The sequence below is a fragment of the Pleurodeles waltl genome, chromosome 3_1 (genome assembly GCF_031143425.1).
Source record: "Pleurodeles waltl isolate 20211129_DDA chromosome 3_1, aPleWal1.hap1.20221129, whole genome shotgun sequence".
In the NCBI taxonomy this organism is placed as follows: domain Eukaryota; kingdom Metazoa; phylum Chordata; class Amphibia; order Caudata; family Salamandridae; genus Pleurodeles; species Pleurodeles waltl.
The window spans coordinates 1,030,894,056-1,030,913,253 of NC_090440.1; the positions used below are offsets into that span (position 1 = coordinate 1,030,894,056).

Here is a 19,198-nt window from a genome sequence, read left to right on the forward strand (position 1 = left end):
AACAGTGCATACGCAGTGCGCACCTATATGCTAAAGTCCTGCCTGAGCCCTGCCACCCCAGCAGAGAGGAGGTACAATGCTGCACATAGGGCTATCCGCAACGTGGTGGAGCGCACTTTTGGGCTGCTGAAGAGCCATTTCAGGTGCATCCATAGGAGTGGAGGTGCACTACAGTACAGCCCTGAGACGACATGCTAAATTGTGGCCACGTGCTATCCTGCACAATATAGCAACCACCAGGGGCATACCAGTGGAACTCACGGAGCCAGACTCAGATGAGGATGATGATGATGATTCCTTACCACCCCTTCTACCAGCCAACAGGACCAGTGCAGCAGAAGGCAGGCAAAGACGTGCTGACATCACACACAACCATTTTTGACATAAGTAATGACAAATCCACCTCAATATTATGTTTCTCAGTAGTTAGCATCTTTATTACCTTGACTTCAGGTAAACATTGTGTCAGTAGGACATAGCTATTCACAATGGGCAGACATGATCTATTAACAGTGTCACACTATTAGCATCATAGCATGACTTAATTACACATGTTGAAGTGGTCCCCTGTAGCCCTCAACATCACTTCTTTCATCCACGCACTCCACTTGAGTGCTCAGTGCCCTTGCTGGCACCTCTAGTAACAGGTTCACCTGCAGTACTGTGTCTGGCACTGCGACACCTCGGATCAATCACACAGACTGTCAGACTGCTGAGGCTAGAGGACTCCTCATTGTCACCGACACCCAGTTCGCTGGTTGTGGCACTGCGTGCTGTTTGCATGGCATCCACTACGTTTGCAATTTGTACCAGTCCCTGTGCAATGTCCCTACTGCAATGTGCCATCTCCACCTGTGTGGCAACAGCACGCCATGATATCAGGGCTGTTTAACTTGCAAGCCGATTGACTGATCTACAGAAGCTGTCAAACTTAGCCAAATATTGGTGATGGTGCCTGCGCTGGATGACACGCTCCTGCAGTATCTCTGTGCATAGTTCCCCAATGGCCTGTGTCAACTCCTTGGTGTTTTCTGCAACTCTTTGCTGTCCCTCAATCAGGGTCTCCAAGTGCTTGTTTTGTAACCCCATATTGTTATTGTGAGACACAAACTGTCTGTGCAGTGACTTCAAATGTTTGCATTGCAGGAACTGCACCTTCAGCATGGAAGCTTCCAGGCCGCCAAAGATTGATGGGCCCACTCCTTCTTCTGTGCCCTGTCTGCCTGTATTGTGACGCCTCCTGAGGGGAGTAGACTGGCGCTGGTGCATGGACTGCTGTCTTCCTGTAGGACTCGGCTCTGGTGGTGGTGTGAGGTCATGTTCTGGCATCTCATCTGAGTCCAGGTTGTACTCTGGCAGTGGTAACACCCTTGCCCTGCGTCTAGTCGGAACAATACTGTAGGACTCACTTGTATTTGAGTCGGACTGTGGCTGTGTTTCTGCTTCCCCCACTTTTTCTGATCCTGCAGCAGCAGGGACCGAGTCATCTGCAGGGATAATGTGCAGAATGTCAGTTCTAGCATTTGTCACAGATTTCCACAGTGTTGCTGTATATGTACAAATAAATTGTGTCACCCTGAGTCATTTGTGGGATTTCTCTATGTGGCTGCCCGCTATCTTGCTATTTATGCGGTGTATTCACCTTAGGGTTGTGTACTACCACTCCCAGAAGGCACTGTTGTATTGCATGTAAGATGTGACATGGACAACTTTTCATTGTGCATCAAGCTAGGTTCTATTTCCTAAGGGGCATGTGTACATGCAGATGTGGGGATACACATAATCAATGGCCTTACCTTTGCTAGTGCTGAGTGTCCCTGAGGTGTCGATGTCAGTTACACCACTGACAGCTTCTGGCAGCAATGTGGACTCCACCAGTTCTTCCATAGGGGTTGAGGGTGTGTGGGTGGATTGTCCGCCTCCACTGCTCCTTGCCTCCCCAAGCCTGCTGGCCACCCTCTCCTTGGTACGGGACCGCAAGTCGTACCATCGCTTGCATATCTCCTCCACAGAGCGCTGTGCAACACCCACTGCGCATATTTTTGTCTGTATGTCAGACCAGAGTTTCCGCTTCTCATTCTCAGGTACTTGGAGTGAGCTCTTGCCAAACAGTCTGTCATGGTTCCCAACAACCTCCTCAATGAGCACCTCCAATTCATTCTCACTGAATTTCAGCTTCCTCTTCCTGTCTCCCTTCTCCTTCCCATTGCCAGCATTGGCCATGTTGCAGTTTGATCCTGGCTTCCTCACAATGCTGACTCCCTGGTGCTGGGCTGTCTCTCTCTCACTGCTCCTTTGGGTGTGACTCACTTCCTGGTTGTGATGTCATCAGGCTGTTCCGGTTTCCCGTTTTCACTATTTGCGAATTTCATTTACTGAATCGCATTTTTTTTTGCGATTCAATATTTGCAGCTCGCAAATTGCGTTTGTGAATTTTAAGAACTCGCTATTTGCGGATTTCTAAATTGATACATCGCTTTTTGCATTTCTAAAATTGCGATTTCTTAAAAATCGCAATTTGGAAATCGCTAACTGAAATCTTAATACATCTAGCCCCTAATTCTTAAACAAAGTCACAAAGGTGCACCCATGGTATATGTCTTTGAATTAGTGGCTTTCATGAATTCACAAGAACTTACAGAAGTAGACATGGAAATCGTAATCCTAGAAAATATTTGTGAACTGTATTTTAGCACTAGCAAATATGAATGTGTAGATTTGCTCATGTGAAGATCTATTTAGCATTTAGACGTTCACTTTCCCTCCAACCACTTTTTCCCCTCCCAACCCTGGAAGAACTTCTCCTCGTGCCATTGTTAGGAGTACATTTCTGACCTCTCTCATTATGCAAAAATATTAGAGAAGAGCTGGTGAAAATCCTTAAAACATGCAAGTCAGTAAGTTTGCAGACTCAAAGGAATTCCAGCTCTGCTTATTGCTTCCTCCAGCCCCAGTATGTAGATCTGCAGAAAGGTGGCAACAGAAGGAAATTGCTATAGAAGGGATTGATATTGAAGTATTCAAGCCCTACTATAGTAGAAGCCCTGTCATAATCAGAGAGGCTATCAGAGCTCTTACATAATGAGATTCCTGCTATAATTTGAGGCACTAATTCAAAGACATATACCATGGGTGCACCTTTGTGACTTTCTTTAAGAATTAGGGGCTAGATGTATCAAGATTTCGGTTAGTGATTTCCAAATTGCGATTTTTAAGAAATCGCAATTTTAGAAATGCAAAAAGCGATGTATCAATTTAGAAATTTGCAAATAGCGATTTCTTAAAATAGCTTTGGGGGCCTGGAATAGTGTCACCAAATGGACAAGTACATTTTTTTACAGGACATGTAGATTTAAGAAGCAACCTGGCCCATGGTCAAGTAGATATTTTAATAAATTCCACGTCCCTGAACACCATTGGTTGCTTCCATGTTTCCCTAACCTCCTTGTAGAAGAAAAATGATACCCCAAATTAACAACAGATATGCCCTACAATAATCAACATTCACTAGTCAGAAATACTGTATATATCTTAGCATATGTACATCTTTCGTTGCAATCATTTAAGGGAAGAATAGCAAAGTAAGCTGGTTTGGGACCACAAAGATTCATTTTTTTACTTAAGTAGGCCCTATCTCTATCATAACATTTAGCATATTTTAAAATGGAAAATGGCCCTAGTTTCCGTGCAAGACATTGACTGACGTATGCGGATTTTAGGTAGCTGCATTTCAAAATAATTAATTAAAAAGGACAAGAGGGAAGAGAGTGAAAAAAGTTTAAACAAATGTGTACATAAGGCATATTCTTTAAATGGTCATGTGATGAAAACACACATTTGGTTTTGTACTAAAAGTCACTTCAATACCACGAAGGGAAACAGTAATACGGCTGATATATCAATCCAACAGTTCAAGAGGCATACAAAAAAAAAAAAAACTTGCTGCACCTAGAGGAGTAGGAAGATCAAAGCACTGACACTTGGGGTATTGAAGAGATAAGATGTCAGGAAATACATTCTTATGTTTAAAAAAAACAGACTACATTGGCAAAATGTTCTTGAGGCATCCTCCCATTGCTGTTAGTGCAGCGACCAGTAGAATTAGTTTTTGCAGTCGCCTAGCCTTGATTATTTCAAAAGGCATCAATGCTAGGGGACCTTCCGAAACAAATCAATATTGAAATTAACTCAAAACCTTGCAACCTGCCCTATGTTCATCAAAAGAGATACAATTACATCTCTCAGGGCCCACATTCTCTGAACTACCGGCAGATCAAAAACAGACTTCAGAATCTTGCCTGAACTGATACAGAACTAGACAGCCATACGTCAGCGTGTATCTCAAGGGAATAGTGCCACAGGTCCACCAATTAACCAGATGCCTATAGGCGGCCTACATTCAATCCCTGCACGTCAGACCCAAATGTAACTGGGAAAAAAAAAAACACACACAAACAAATACTGCAAACCACACCAGGCAATTCGTTCTGTAAGAAAAACTACTATAAGTGCAACTCATAGCACCGGGAACTTGTACAGATTCAGACCAGGTGTGAAGGAGAAGGGAGGACAAACAAAAAATGTACCCGAGGGGAGGAGTGTACTACTTCTGGGGTGTCTTACATACTGGTTTTGAGCACATCATTATAAAGCCAGAGTATCTTTGGTCGAATGGCAGAAGATATCCTCCACTCCCCACAGGAACCGTTTAAACACCCACACACAATGAACATGGCATCTCACTCCCACTAGAAGTCGTTATAGTAGGGGGGGATGGACTACACCACTCACTGACAGGTCATTGGCTTGAGTACAGTGCATTTTAACCGTGATCATTTACTTAAAATCATTACATGGTAAAATCATTAACATTAAAAAACAGATTACCATCAGGCTGAAACACATATCACCGTCACGCAAACGGGTTATTGTATAAAAAGCTATGAAACGACTTTCCACTTATTCCGTAAGCCTCACTGGTTTAACTACAAGGACCTGTGCAGACAAATCAACTACCTGAAGAAACCAAGAGACTGCTTCATTCTAACTTTTCAAAACCCTTCACTCTTTGGTTGTCGCTTACAGAGCGCCCACGAGTAATCAGTTTATAAACTTTTCAAGACGTAATATTTTACTGTGTATTTTGTTTTAGGTTTTGCACTATGAGAAATGCATGAGCTGATTATTATAATAAGATGAAGAATGAAGACAGCTTTGAATTAGTGTGTGCACATTAATTGGCTTTCAGACAGCCGCGATGTCAACAATTAGGATTTATAAGGAAAATGTCCTAGCATCTATATCAGACCCACTCGCCCCTCCACTCAAATGTGTCCTGAAATCTTCCTATTCAGACTGTATGTTATTTCCAACCACCGCGTTCTATGTTGATATCGTCTGCTCATTAATTCTAAGCGTGGATATACTGAAGAACAGCCCACACGATGTTGCCGATAACTATCTTACCAGATCACACTCAGCGGACTGTCAGTCACCCAACTAGTTTAGTATGACTCATATACGATAATAATTAAGATCCATCTGCATTCCACCCACTAAACCAGCAACAAAACCTTTTTTCACTATAATTAACAACGTACAGAGTTGTAAACCGTGTGTGCATGCTCATTTGTGAACCCAACAACTATAGTTAGGACTCGCAGGAGTAACAAACAAATCTGCGCTTTAAGTACCAGAAATTACCATTAACAGGCGCGCTGAAAACCGACTCAACATTTACATCATCATCCACTAAGAAAAAGGTCTATATTTACATGAAAAGCATTGGTCTCAGAAGATTGGTCTTGCCTGTACCCCAGCAGTCTGATAGAACAAGATCAAAAAGCTTTCGCTCTCCCGAAGCTCATCAAATGAAGAATGATCTGATTAACTTTATCTCTGTTTGAGGCTTACATCGCAGGCGATTATCCTTTTCTGATCCCGCTTCGCTTTGTTGCTTCAACCACCACCCTTAGCATAAGCTCGCATGAAGCTAATTTTGGGGGGATAAAGCAGCACAAACAACAAACACTTGTAAAGCTAATAGTTATCTCCTATGCAAGAGATATTGGCTTTCCCAATATGTTTTAGCCATGTGGACAGTGCTTTAAATGGGCCAGTAATGTCTGGTACGGAGTACCAGCACTTTAATATTTTTAGAGGGAGAGTACCTACAATTCTCAACAAAAATGTAATACTTTTAATTGTAGAGTACCTGCACTCCTCAGAAATGAGCAGGTACTCTGGTACAGGGTACCTGCCCTTCTATTTTTCCATTTCAAGCAATGCATGTTGTACACCAGTGTGTCTGCTGTTCAGCATGGCTAAAAGTTATTGCAGTAAAGGAGAGTGGCAGAGAGGGGTGCAGAGTAGAGCCGAGTAGTGTGGAGTGAAGTAGAGGGTCATGGATTGGTGTAGAGTGGCGTGAAGTGTTGTGGCGTGTCATGGCGGTCGTAGAGTGGAACAGCGTGGAGTAGGGTGGTATAGAGTAAAGTATAGTGTCAGAGTGGAGTAGTGTGTCGTGGAGTGGAGTAGAGATGTTGCGAAGAGTGGAGTGTTGTCGAGTCAATTGGCGTATATTGGAGTACACTTTCGTAGAGTGGAGTAGTGTACAATACTGGAATGGCATAGACTGGAGTAGATTTTTGCAAAATCGAGTGGAGTGCCATAGAGTGTCACTGTGGAGTGGCATAGAGTGCAGCAGAGTGGAGTGCTGTGTCATAGAATAGAGTGGAGTAAAGTGGCGTGGAGTGGCATAGAGGGAGTTGCGTAGAGCATCATAGAGTGGAGTAGAGTTTAACTGAGCAGAGCGTCAGAGTAGAATAGAGTGGTCTAGAGTGAAGTGGTGAAAAGTACAGTGGTGTAGAGCAGATTGGCATAAAGTGCAGTGGCATAGAGTGCATTGGTTTTGAGTTATGTTATGAAAATTTATAGAGCACATAGCTACCCGAAGGCCTCCCAGCGCTATACCAAAATCTTCAAAAAAACAACCTTGGGGACAGACAACTAAAACAACCAGGTTTTCACTAGTCTCCGAAATCAAACTTTGTGGCTGATTTGTCGTAGATTCAGTGGTAGTGGATTCCACAATCTGGCTCCAAGGTAAGATATTGAGATCGATGAGTAAAGTGGTGTAGAGTGCACTGGCAGAGTGTCATGATATAGAGTGGTGTAGAGTGCAGTAGTGTACAGTAGAGTGGTGCAGAGTACACTGTAGTGGCATAGAGTGCATTGGTTTTGAGTAAAATGGTGTAGAGTGCAGTGACGTAGAGTGGAGTGGTGCAGAGTAGATTGCAGCGGCATAGAGAAGATTGTTGCAAGGTTGTGTGATGTGGGGTAGAGCGGAGGGGTTCAGAGTAGAGTGTAGAGAAGAGTGGTGTAAAGTGCAGTGGCCTGGAGTTCAGTGGTGCAGAGTAGATTATAGGTGCATGGAGTGAGGCAGAGTGTAGTAGCATAGAGTGCATTGGTATAGAATGCAGTATAGTGATGTAGAGTTGAGTGGTGCAAAGTAGAGTGCCCTGGCATAGAGTGCAGTGACACAGAGGGCACTGTTGTAGAGTATTGTAGCATGCATTGGCATTGAGAACAGTTGTGCAGAGAAGAGTGGAGGCCAGAGGCGGAGAGTGCAGTCTTGCAGAGTAGAGTGTCGTAGAGTGCAGTGGCGTAGGGCAGCGTTGCAGAGAGCACAGCGGCGCAGAGTAGAGTGGCACAGTGCAGAGACAGAGTGTAGTAGAGCATAGTGGTGTGGAGTGCAGTGGTGCAGAGTAGATAGTGTACAGTGCAGTGGCGTACAGTGTATTGGTTTTGAGCAAAGTGCTGTTGAGTACATTGACATAGATTGCAGTGGTTTAGAGTAGCATAGCGTGAAGTGGCACAACGTAGAGTGACACAGCGAGGTAGACTGCGGTGGCGTAGAGTGCAATGTTGTAGAGTACGGTGGTGCATGGTAGAGTGGAGTGATGCAGAGTAGGGTGGAAAGGAGCAAAGTAGTGACAGAGTGAGGTGTTACAGACTAGAGTGGCGTAGAGTAGTGTGCTACAGAGTACAGTGGAGTGACCTAGACTGGAGTGGTATAGAGTGCAGTGACGAAGAGTGTGGTGGTGCTTAGTAGAGTAGGGTAGGGTAGAGCACACCAGCATAGAGTGCAGCGGTGTAGAGTAGAGAGGCATAGAGCGCAGGGTCAGCGTGCAGTGGTGCACAGTAGATTAGAGTTGTGTAGAGGCACATAGTGCACCGATAGAGTGCAGTACAATAGAGAAGAGTAGAGTACAGTGGCACAAAGTAGAGTGGTGCAAACTAGAGTGTGCAGTGGTGTAGAGTAGTGGTGTAGGATGCATTGGTGCAGGGTGCAGAGGCATAGAGTGGTGCAGAGTTAAGTGACGTAGAGTGATATGGTATAGAGTGGTGCAGAATGCAGTGGCATAAAGTATTGCAGAGTAGAGTACAGTGACATACAGTGCAGTGGTGCAGAGTAGTCTGGAGTACAATGCAGTGACGTAAAGTGAATTGGTTCGGAGTAAAGCATTGGCCAGGAGTGCAGTGGAGTAGAATGCAGCAGAATAGGAAAGAGTGGAGTGGCCAGGGTGGTTTGAAGTGGCCTGTGGTGTAGTGGCAGAGTGCATTGGCTTAGTGTGGAGTAGAGTGGTGCAGAGTAGAATGCAGTGTTGCAGTGTAGACTGTTGAGCATAGTGGCGTGCAGCAGAGTAGTGTAGAGTGCACTGGCATTGAGTGAAGTGGCGTAGAGTGGTGCAGAGTAGAGTGGCATAGAGAGCAGTAGTGTAGAGTGCAGTGGTGCATCATAGATTGCAGCAGAGTTAGTTTTGAGTAAAGTGGTGCAGAGACAATTGGCACTGAGTGCAGTAATGCAGAGAAAAGTGGAGTGGCGCTGAGAAGCACCAACTGCAGTGGCACTGAGTGCAGTGACGTAGAGTAGATTGTTTCAGAGTAGAATAGAGTGGTGCATGGTACAGTAGCATAGAGAGCACTAGAGTACAGTGATGCAGAGTAAATTATAGTGGCTTAAAGTGGACTGGCAACGAGTGTGGTACAGAGTAGAGTGCATTGGTTTAGAGTACATTGGTGTACAGTGCAGTGGTATAGAGTGCAGTGTTGCAGAGTTGAGTGGCAGAGTGGAGAGGCACAGAGTGGAGTGGTGTAGGGTGGAGAGGTGAAGAGTGCAGTGACACTTAGTAGAGTAGTGGGGGGGTAGAGTGCAGTGCCATGGAATAGAGTGGCGCAGAGTAGAGAGGCACAGAATGAAGTGCTGCAGTGTACAGTGCAGTGATGTGAAGTGGTGTAGAGTGGAGTGGACTATGTATTGTGTGGTAGCAAACTGCCATTACAGACAACACATCTTCAATTGTAAATGACAATTATATTTGCAAAGAGTTTTACTGATAAAAGAATCCAGTGCACAAAGGATGTGTGGAAATGTCATCACCTAGTGTACTGACTTGCTTTGATTGTATTAAAATATTTGTGTCCACCACAATTCGAAATGCCAAAAATGTGCTTTGTGCATTTCTAAATCTGATAAATTCTGAAATATCTGTACAGTTCATTTACATACAATTATGGGTACATGGATGATGGGTAAGTTAGGTGGATCTGAACTCCAAGGAGGGCATACTTTATTGCTTGGGAGAAGTAGCATCCATGTGTACCCAGTGGGCCCATTCCTGAAATTAGGAGGGTCATCACCATTAGTGGGATAGTTTTCGAACATACAATAGATAAGTATCAATAGGCCACGCTAGTGAGGAGCACTCATACCTTCTTAGTGAGGACTAGGCACTGTTTAGGTCCAGAGGAATCGCCACCAGATTTATAGGGACTAAAAGGGCGAGAAACATGTTGACCACAACTTCTATAGTGTCTCACACAGAATTTGGTTTCCCTCCTCTTTCGTATTTTGAGTTGAGGGAACCACCTTCTTTTTCTTTAACATCTTTTTGTTCCCTTTCTGTTTTCAACCTTGACATAGGTCCCAATTAACTCTGGTTGCATTAAAATGTATTAGTCCAGTACCTACAGTCAATTATAACCACACTTACTGTAGTCCTCCTCACATTTCACTTTTCCTAGCAACCACGAGCAAAAGATCTCTGGCAAAGAGCCCCCCCGTGGTACCGGTCAGCCATTGCAGAGCAGGCCTTACGAGGAGCAATGCCCGATGATGAAGCATGTTACCTATTGGTGAGTGAGGGCACTTGCTTCTAACAAACTGATGTGTTTGATGACCTGGTGATTCCCCACCTAATTGGTTTTGTGGTGTCCAGCACATCCGAACAGTGTACCTTGATGGTATTCGCAGTTCATTTACCAACAATGAAATTTTGTTGGGTGCTAGAAAAGAAAAAAAATTGTAATGCCTTCCTCCAGCACACCCCCAGTGCCAGCATGATTGTTACATAAATCCTCTCACTTTGAAGTCGGAGAAAGAAAAGTAAGCATCAAGCTCCCTGGAAGACAGAGCCTTGCATTTGACATCTGTCTTGAATGCACAGCAAATGTGACAAGATAAGAAGATTTAAAGCCCTGTTTACAGAAATATAGTACTGGTGGAAGTATACAGTAAACAGGGTTTGGGCAATAGAGGGTACAAGCTCAAGCTATACAGACTAGAACACATTGAGTCAGCAAATAGAAAGCAAGCAAATGTGAATTACATACCACAAAGACAACAGTAAGCAATGGGTGGAATGAATTCCCAGGGAAGCTTTCAGAATGTCCCCAAGATGTTGTTGGCAAACCAGACACCTGTGCTGCCTGATCGGGTTTGACCTAAAAAAAAACATTACTTCCAATTGTAGTTCCACTCTTTATTTCAAGATTTGTTGTCATCCAACCTAAACTCCTGTGATTTTCTGTACTCAGTGAAGAGCATGATGTGAAACTAGTCAAGCCTCAAAAGCAGCGAAGGTTCACAACTGGCAAATTGAATACGCTTTGAAACCTGGTGGCACTCGCAGTGTCCATCCAAATGACCCAAATACAGTAATTGGTAGAGTATGACAAATGGAACCCTACACTGAGCTATACTTTGTAAACCTTGAACAATAAGGTAATGAGCTAATTGCTAAGGCAAACGTCGAGAAATTAATTAGATGGTGGGGGTTAGCAAAGAAGTATGGACAAAAGGTACACTGCAATCATTCAAAAAGCATTTTTATTTGGAGTTTCTATAACACATTCATACGACCAAAGGATGCTTCAGAGAGATGGGATTACAAGAGTAATAGTGGCTAATGATAAGTGGGAGTCGGGAGCATTGAGGATTCAGGCACCGTTAGGGCGAAGGAGTTCTCGGCATGCAGAGGGGTGACTGCAAGGCTTCTGAGGTCACACAAAAACTACAAGAACATAAAGCCATCGCCTTTAAGAGAACTGCAGCGCTACATTTCAGGGACAGCACTCTCTGAAGGGCGGTTAATAAACATGGTTGGAATGCTTTGGATAGAATGAAAATAATTCTGGGCTGCAGCTAATATGGCAGACTGATGTTGGCATATGCTGTCATCGACAGGGAAGATGGCTAGAAGTATGCAAGATCGTATTCAGCTCTCTGTATACTACCAGTACTAGTAGCACTTGGGCTATCTGCTAAATGAATAAACAGCTACACTTTTGATAGGGTCGCTTTAGTTACTGGTGTTCAAACCTGGACGCCGATTCAATGACATAATGTGATAATGACATAGCTAGGTGGAGCCCCCTGTCCTACAACAGCCTCCTATCCCCTGCTCAGCGGCTAAGAGAACAGCACTGGATAGAGAGACTACAGGAAGTAAACATGGCTCCTAACGGCCCGATCCATTCTGTTTCTACAGCTTCTCTCTTGACCCCCGAGACCAAAGGTGCGCGAGGGTAGCGACAGTGGTATGAAATGGAAGCGAGAGGTTTACAAGTGCTACTACTAAAAGATGTCTTTCGAGTCCATAAACAGAGCATAACTTCAGTATAACAGTCTTGTTAAGAAGCAAAACAGCATATCGTGAGACGGGATTTAAGAATTAGAGTAGGGAAAATAGGTACATTTCAAAGGGAAACATGAAAGGGCAACTCTGAAGGAATAACGATCCCTGAATGGCATGGCTTGGAGAGCGGTTGGGACAAGAACAAGCAGGGGTTAAAAAGTGCATGGCAAATAGATAAACAAGTCGAATCAGGTGCAATGCTAGGAATAGATTTAAATACCAAAGATAGTAAGCAGCACTGGACATGAGAGATAAGAAGGGGTCACAGAGAAAAGCCAGGCGCAAAGTGTGAGGTGACTAACGAAGCTAAACAAGAAATCCGATAACTGAGGTGAAAATAGTTTTGAAGACACTGGATTATAGAGTGACGAGGTAACCCGAAGAGAATGGTAGTCCATGCAGAAAACATAAACCATCCCGGAAGACCTGTTTCAGAAGAGAAAGTTTTTAATACATTAATTCACCCGATTTTTATAATGCTGCCCTGGCCCAAAGTGGCAGGTGGGCACGGAAATTAGGAGTTACTCTTGCAACACCGAAACAAAGTTATAAATATGGAAAGGAGCAGGCAAGGGGGGGGTTGCTAGAAGGAGAGACGGGTAAGTGGTGGCACTGCAGGACAGCAGTAGATGCCTATTTCAAGCACATTAAGGCGGATCCCACCATAGTCTAGGGAATGTTACAGTTTGATTAACAAAGATGGTTATGATTGTTACAGTTGTGTTCTCTCTGCCTCTCCGTCCCTCCAGAGGCCAGAACCGAGAAACTGAAACGTTGCAGATGAAATGTGGTCAGAGAGGTCCCTTGATAAGAGACTATGCACTACTGATCACTGAGTAGAACCTTCCACGTTCTATGCTGAAAGTGTCTTGTGATGGCAAATAGCTGCGTGGGCCACAAACGCAAAGGCAGCTGAAAAGTGAAGTAAAACCAAAAAAGCGTATGTCCTGGAAAGGGGCATGGCTTACATGAATTGTTACGAGATGGGAGAACTTTCCTTTGCTACAGGAATGTGAAAACGCCTCTGGTGGAGATGAGGCATTTATGTTCTAGAAATAATGCTCTGGAATTTTATGGCTCAGAGCCAACAGTGCCATAGGAAAAAGAACAAATACACTGCGGTAGTAAGTGAGAGAGCTACTGCTGCGTTGTGTACATGGCACGGAGGTAGGGTAACATTAAGTGAGACAGTGTCACTCATCTGGCAGCACCTGCACCTTTGGTATAGCGTTACATGTGTTGTCAGATGGTAGAGGTTAGGGCTCGGGTGCAGGTATGTGTAGTGCCTGGTAGGGGTCAAGAACAACTGTTAGGAGGGTGCTGGTTTGTACTTTACCTGTACTGAGAATGAGAGATAAAGAGGATCTTTACTGGGTAGCACTGTATGTGGATACGCTGTACCTGCAGCCATGCAAGGCACGCTTGAAAGAAGACGTGTGGAACATATATAACGGAAATTCCATACCCGTAACGCCAACTCCAGGGGCTGAACATAGAGCGACCTTTGACCCTGTCACCAGGCAGGTCGCTCCCCCCATCTGCCACGCAGCCCCCTGTGGGTTGAACCTCCGATGCCGCTTTTGCCGCCTGACTACTCACTCCCTTTTTTTCTGTACCCCTGCGCTTGGCTTCTGTGCCACTTTGTTTTTTCATTCTGTGCCCCTGTGTTTTGCTTTTTGTACCCCTGTGCTCTGTTGTCCCTCTCCCGCCGTCTTTTCCCCGGGTTTTTCCCCAGGTTTTTCCCTCGCCGCTGAGCCCCTGCTGCCCCGCCCCCTTCACTCCCATTGGCCGCCCCGCTCCCACATGCTCCTCCCTCCCTCTGCCCTCATATGGAGGCCGCGAAGCGGGCGCCCCTAAGGTAAGCCCGTCTGTGCCCGTCCACGCCTGGACCGCACCCAGCACCAGAACCCCTGGAACCCACACCCCCGCAATGCCAGACTGCACTACGACGCAAGCACCCTCCACGCACTCGACACCAGACGAGACCACCCCTGCTACCGGGCCACCCCGAAACGCACCCAGGGGCCTTTCACCTGCCGGAACTGCAGATTCACCATCATCCAACCCTCCACACCACCAGCCAGAGAACCCAACCACCTACGCTGCATCCTCCTCAACACCCGCTCCGCTCGCAAGCACGCCATCGAACTTTGGGACCTCCTAGACTCCACTGCCCCCGACGTTGCCTTCCTGACGGAGACCTGGCTGAATGCCACCTCAGCACCAGACATCGCCATAGCCATCCCACAGGGCTACAAGACCTCCCGCAGAGACCGCACCAACGGAGTGGGAGGAGGAATCGCCATCATCCACAAAGACTCCATCAAAATCTCAACGAACACCGATGACACCCTCACCACTGCCGAGCACATGCACTTCCAGATCAATACCGACCCCAACACCACCCTCAGAGGAACTCTCATCTACAGACCTCCCGGACCCCACCCACAGTTCAGTGACACCATCGCCGACCTCATAAGCACCCACGCCCTCGCTTCCACGGACTACATCCTCCTTGAGGACCTGAACTCCCACCTCGAGAACAACAACGACACCAACTCCACCGCCCTGATTGACAAACCTCGCCAACCTTGGACTCAAACAGTTCGTAACAACACCCACTCATGCCGCTGGATACACGCTCGACCCCATCTTCTCCGCAAGCCCCCACGTCTCCTTCAACCACACCACCGAACCACACTGGACCGACCATAGATGCGTCCACTTCACCTTCAGAAAACCCACCACTGCACCCAACAGCTACCACGCCGCTGCTGGGGCAAGGTCACTGAGGACCAACTGACTACCGCCCTCGCCCTGAGACCACCCACCGACCCAGACACCGACGCGACCAACCTCACACAGTGGATCAACGACTGCGCCAACACCCTCGCCCCTCTCAAGACCTCTACAACCAACCACACCAACAATAAAGCCGCCTGGTTCACCGAGGACCTCCGGATCTCCAAGCACACCTGTCGGAAGCTGGAGAAGTAATGGCTCCACGACCGAACACCAGACAACCACACAGGTCTCAAGAGCGCCACCCGCAGACTTCACCAACTCAGGACCGCCAAGAAGACCGCCTTCAAGGACCACATAGACAAAAACGCACACAACACCAAAGAGCTCTTCAGCATCGTGAAAGAACTCTCCAACCCCAGCTCCATCACCAACGACATCCCGCCATCTCAAGACCTGTGCGACTCCTGGCCACCTTCTTCCACCGCAAGATCACCGACATCCACAACATCTTCAACCCCAACCCTCCCGCACCCACCACCGAGTCCACCACCCCTGCGACTACCACTCGCACCAGTCGCCTGACCGTCTGGTCCAGTGTCAGCGACGAAGACACCATCAAAACCATGAACTCCCTCCACTCCGGATCCCCATCGGACCCCTGCCCTCACCACGCCTTCAACAAAGCCAGCGCAGCCATCGCGCCCCACCTCCGGAAAACAATCAACTGTTCCTTCGAGACAGCAACCTTCCCAGAAAGCTGGAAGCACGCTGAGATCAACTCCCTTCTGAAGAAGCCCAAGGCGGACCCCAAGGACCTCAAGAACTTCCGGCCCATCTCCCTGCTCCCTTTCCTGGCAAAAGTGACCGAGAAGATTGTCAACAAACAGCTGACCCGCTACCTCGAAGTCAACAACATCCTGGACCCTTCCCAATCCGGTTTTCGCAGTAACCACAGCACCGAGACCACCCTCATCGCCGCCACTGACGACATCCGGACCCTGATGGACAAAGGAGAAACAGCCGCCCTCATCCTCCTGGACCTATCAGCAGCCTTTGACACGGTCTGCCACCGCACCCTATCAGCACGCCTCCATGACGCCAGTATCCAAGAGAAGGCCCTGGCCTGGACCACATCCTTCCTCTCCGGCAGAACCCAGAGCGTCCGCCTCCCACCCTTCCGCTCCAAAACCACCGAGATCATCTGCGGCGTCCCACAGGGAACCTCCCTCAGCCCGACACTGTTCAATATCTACATGGCCCCAATCGCACGACGACAACAACCTCAACATAATCTCCTACGCCGACAACACCCAGCTGATCATATCCTTCACCGAAGATCCCCACACCGCCAAAGCTAACCTCCACCGAGGGATGAAGGGCGTAGCCGACTGGATGAAGGACAGCAGACTGAAGCTGAACTCAGACAAGACGGAGGTCCTCATTCTCGGACCCACCCCATCAGCCTGGGACGACTCTTGGCGGCCCACGTCACTAGGCACAGCCCCGGAACCCACGGACCATGCACGCAACCTGGGGGTCATCCTCGACTCCACTCGCTCTATGACCAGGCAAGTCAACGCTGTCTCCGCGTCCTGCTTCAACACCCTCCATATGCTCCGCAGGATCTTCAAATGGACCCCCTCAACACGAGAAAAACCGTTACCCAGGCCCTCATCACCAACAGACTCTACTACGGGAACGCCCTCTACACAGGAACTACAAACAAGCTCCTGAGACGACTCCAACGCATCCAGAACGCCTCGGCCCGACTCATCCTCGATGTCCCCCGCCGCAATCCACCTGAGAGGCCTGCACTGGCTCCCCGTCAACAAAAGGATCACCTTCAAGATCCTGATCCACGCACACAAAGCACTGCACAACACCGGACCCACCTACCTCAACAACCGACTCAGCTTCCACACCCCCACCCGAAGCCTCCGCTCAGCCAACCTCGCCCTCACCACAGTCCCCTGCATCCGAAAAACTACCGCCGGCCAGTGATCCTTCTCCTACTTCACCGCCAAGACCTGGAACACTCTCCCCACCATCCTACGACAGACCCAGGACCTGCTGGCCTTCAGAAGACTCCTCAAGACCTGGCTCTTCGACCAGTAGCACCCCCCCCCCAGCGCCTTGAGACCCTCGGGGGTATGTAGTGCGCTTTACAAATGCAGTGATTGATTGATTGAGCATAGGAGGAGTAAAAAATTGGATGAACTGATTGTATATTAGATGATAGGCAGTTTACCTGTGGTTTTCGGAAGATATGGGATCTGAGGATGGTATGTTCTATACCTGTACCCTTCTATCTCCAGAAGCATGCCAAGGCAGTGCCGAGAAGGTATGCACTATACTCGATTTGCAGTGTCAGCCCATATTTCAATTGCGTGTATGGTACACAGACTGAGTTCTGCGTTGGCATTAGGGTACATGGAGAGGTCTCCTCCGTCACGCTTTCTGTTCATGTAGATGGTGGTAGGATTGAACAGTAAGTGTCACAACGAGTTAATATGCAGTGAGCCTGACCTTGCTCGTAGGATGGTATGGTAAGACAGAAATAAAAATAAGGATGGTATCCAGCAAACGTAGGATGTGCATAACTTGTAGGAGCTATGTTATGACAGCATGCATCGCGTGTATACTGCCAGCTACTGGGAGAGGTACAAAGACAGAATACTGTACTTGTAGTGACACAGCTGCCAAATCGACACTTTTTCACTTAACTCTAATTTTGTTAGCCATTAGCACTTTACATGCTGAGTATTTGTGAAAAATAAAATGCAACTACCAGAAGGCGATGTTCTGTTGCTTTAATCTGTTGACTGGCCATCTGACACATACACACGCCATACCGTGTGTAACTTAGAACCTTAAGACGTGTTTGTATGGCATGCACACGGCATAAACATCAAGGGAATTACTACAAACAGCGGAGAAGTGTTTGACAATGTAGTTCCCAGACATCCCGAAAGTAAAGGGGTTAAATGCAGTTACTTGCTTAAGATACCAGGCGTGGTCGCATGAAGTACAATGATAGAGTGGTGCACCCAGAGGGCATTGAGTGGACCTGTTGTGTGAGCATTTCCTAAATGTACCATGATTTCACTCTAAAGGCCTGCCTCTGTCAAAGTTAATCTCAGTAGGTCTTATGAACCACGCCTGTTTGGTTAGCCCTTAGCATGGAAGGATGGATGCCAGGACGATGTCTGGATAAAACACCATACTGCCATCTCTTGTTGCTGCGCGCTCTGCAAGGGTCGATGACATGAACTACCCCTTTTTGTCAGAGGTGTTACAAGGGTGACAGGTATAGCTAAGACGGTGTGCACTAAACGTATCAGATCTGCCTTTGCTTCCGAGGCTGCATAACGTACACACACTGAGCAGCACCGTGTGACAGTTCATACAAGGAGGGGTCAATGTACCTGTACTGCCAGCCTTTGCCGCCGCTGCAGCCGGTGCCCCCTGGCCCGCGCGACCCGGGGGCGCTCTTGTTCTGCAGTCCCAGAACCTCCAGTTTGTTCTCGGTGTCGCAGACCCTGACTGGGGCGGTCTCCCCCTGCATGGCGACTCCGTGGACGCTGCCCACACTGCAGCCCTCGTACCCGGGCGCTACACGCCCCCGTGGTCCGCTCCCTGCGGCCTCTTCCTCGTCCTCCTCATGCCCAGACCCCCCCCACGGCCTCCACAGTACAGCAGCACAAGCAAGGGTCTGGGAGTCAGGGTAACGCCTCCTTTCCAAAGTCCGCCCCAGCTCGGTGAACCTAGACCCGCCTCCCGGGGAGACACAGGGAAAGCAGGAGGCGGGACAAGTAATGACACCACAGCCTCCACACTTCCGGAGCATGGCAGGAGAGACGCTGGGACACCCCTCTGAAGTCAAAATAGCGCCATTTTGGTTAAGGAGCTATCTAAGAACAATGGATACAAAAGAAATGCTAGATGTCATGTTACAACGAGAAGAACTGAAACCGATCTCGAAAACCACATTTTTAAAGAGTAAAATAATGGAAATAACTGAAAATGCAAACTGTAATGGTAGGTAAGAATGCGAAAAAGTAAGCATGCGCATTTCTTAATATTCTTATTTGTGATCTATTTTAAATTCATCTCCTAAATTTAGCAGAAATATGAATTTACTGTAGCGTACGTTACTACAAATCTAATATGTATAATCACAAATGCATACATAGTTATTCTTTCATTACAAGTGCCAAGAACATGCTGGCGGTCGTCCTTTAAAGATGGCCGCTTTTTTTATGATCCAGTGGGGGCTAATTAAAAATAATTTATTAATCATAGGCATGAAATGACAGAAAAAAGAGGATCAGAAATATTCACCACTAACTCGGCTAGCTGCCATCACATAAAAAGTTGTGGCCATATTAAAAAGGTACGATTTCTCTTTCTTTACACTACTAAATAAGAAGAATAGGTGATGTATAACATGGAAAAAAAAAAGAAAACTAAAAGCTTTA

General features: G+C 47.0%; 1 protein-coding gene across 1 annotated transcript in view; it reads right to left on the reverse strand.

The window, feature by feature from the left end:
• The window catches only part of OSBPL11 (oxysterol binding protein like 11), a 242,558-nt gene extending 224,010 nt beyond the window's left edge, over positions 1–18,548 (reverse strand). Inside the window, exon 1 of the mRNA XM_069224292.1 lies at positions 18,146–18,548. Coding sequence (XP_069080393.1) covers positions 18,146–18,285 — 140 coding nt within the window. The 5' untranslated portion in view covers positions 18,286–18,548. The remainder of the gene's footprint in view (positions 1–18,145) is intronic.
• Between the last annotated feature and the right edge of the window lie 650 nt (positions 18,549–19,198).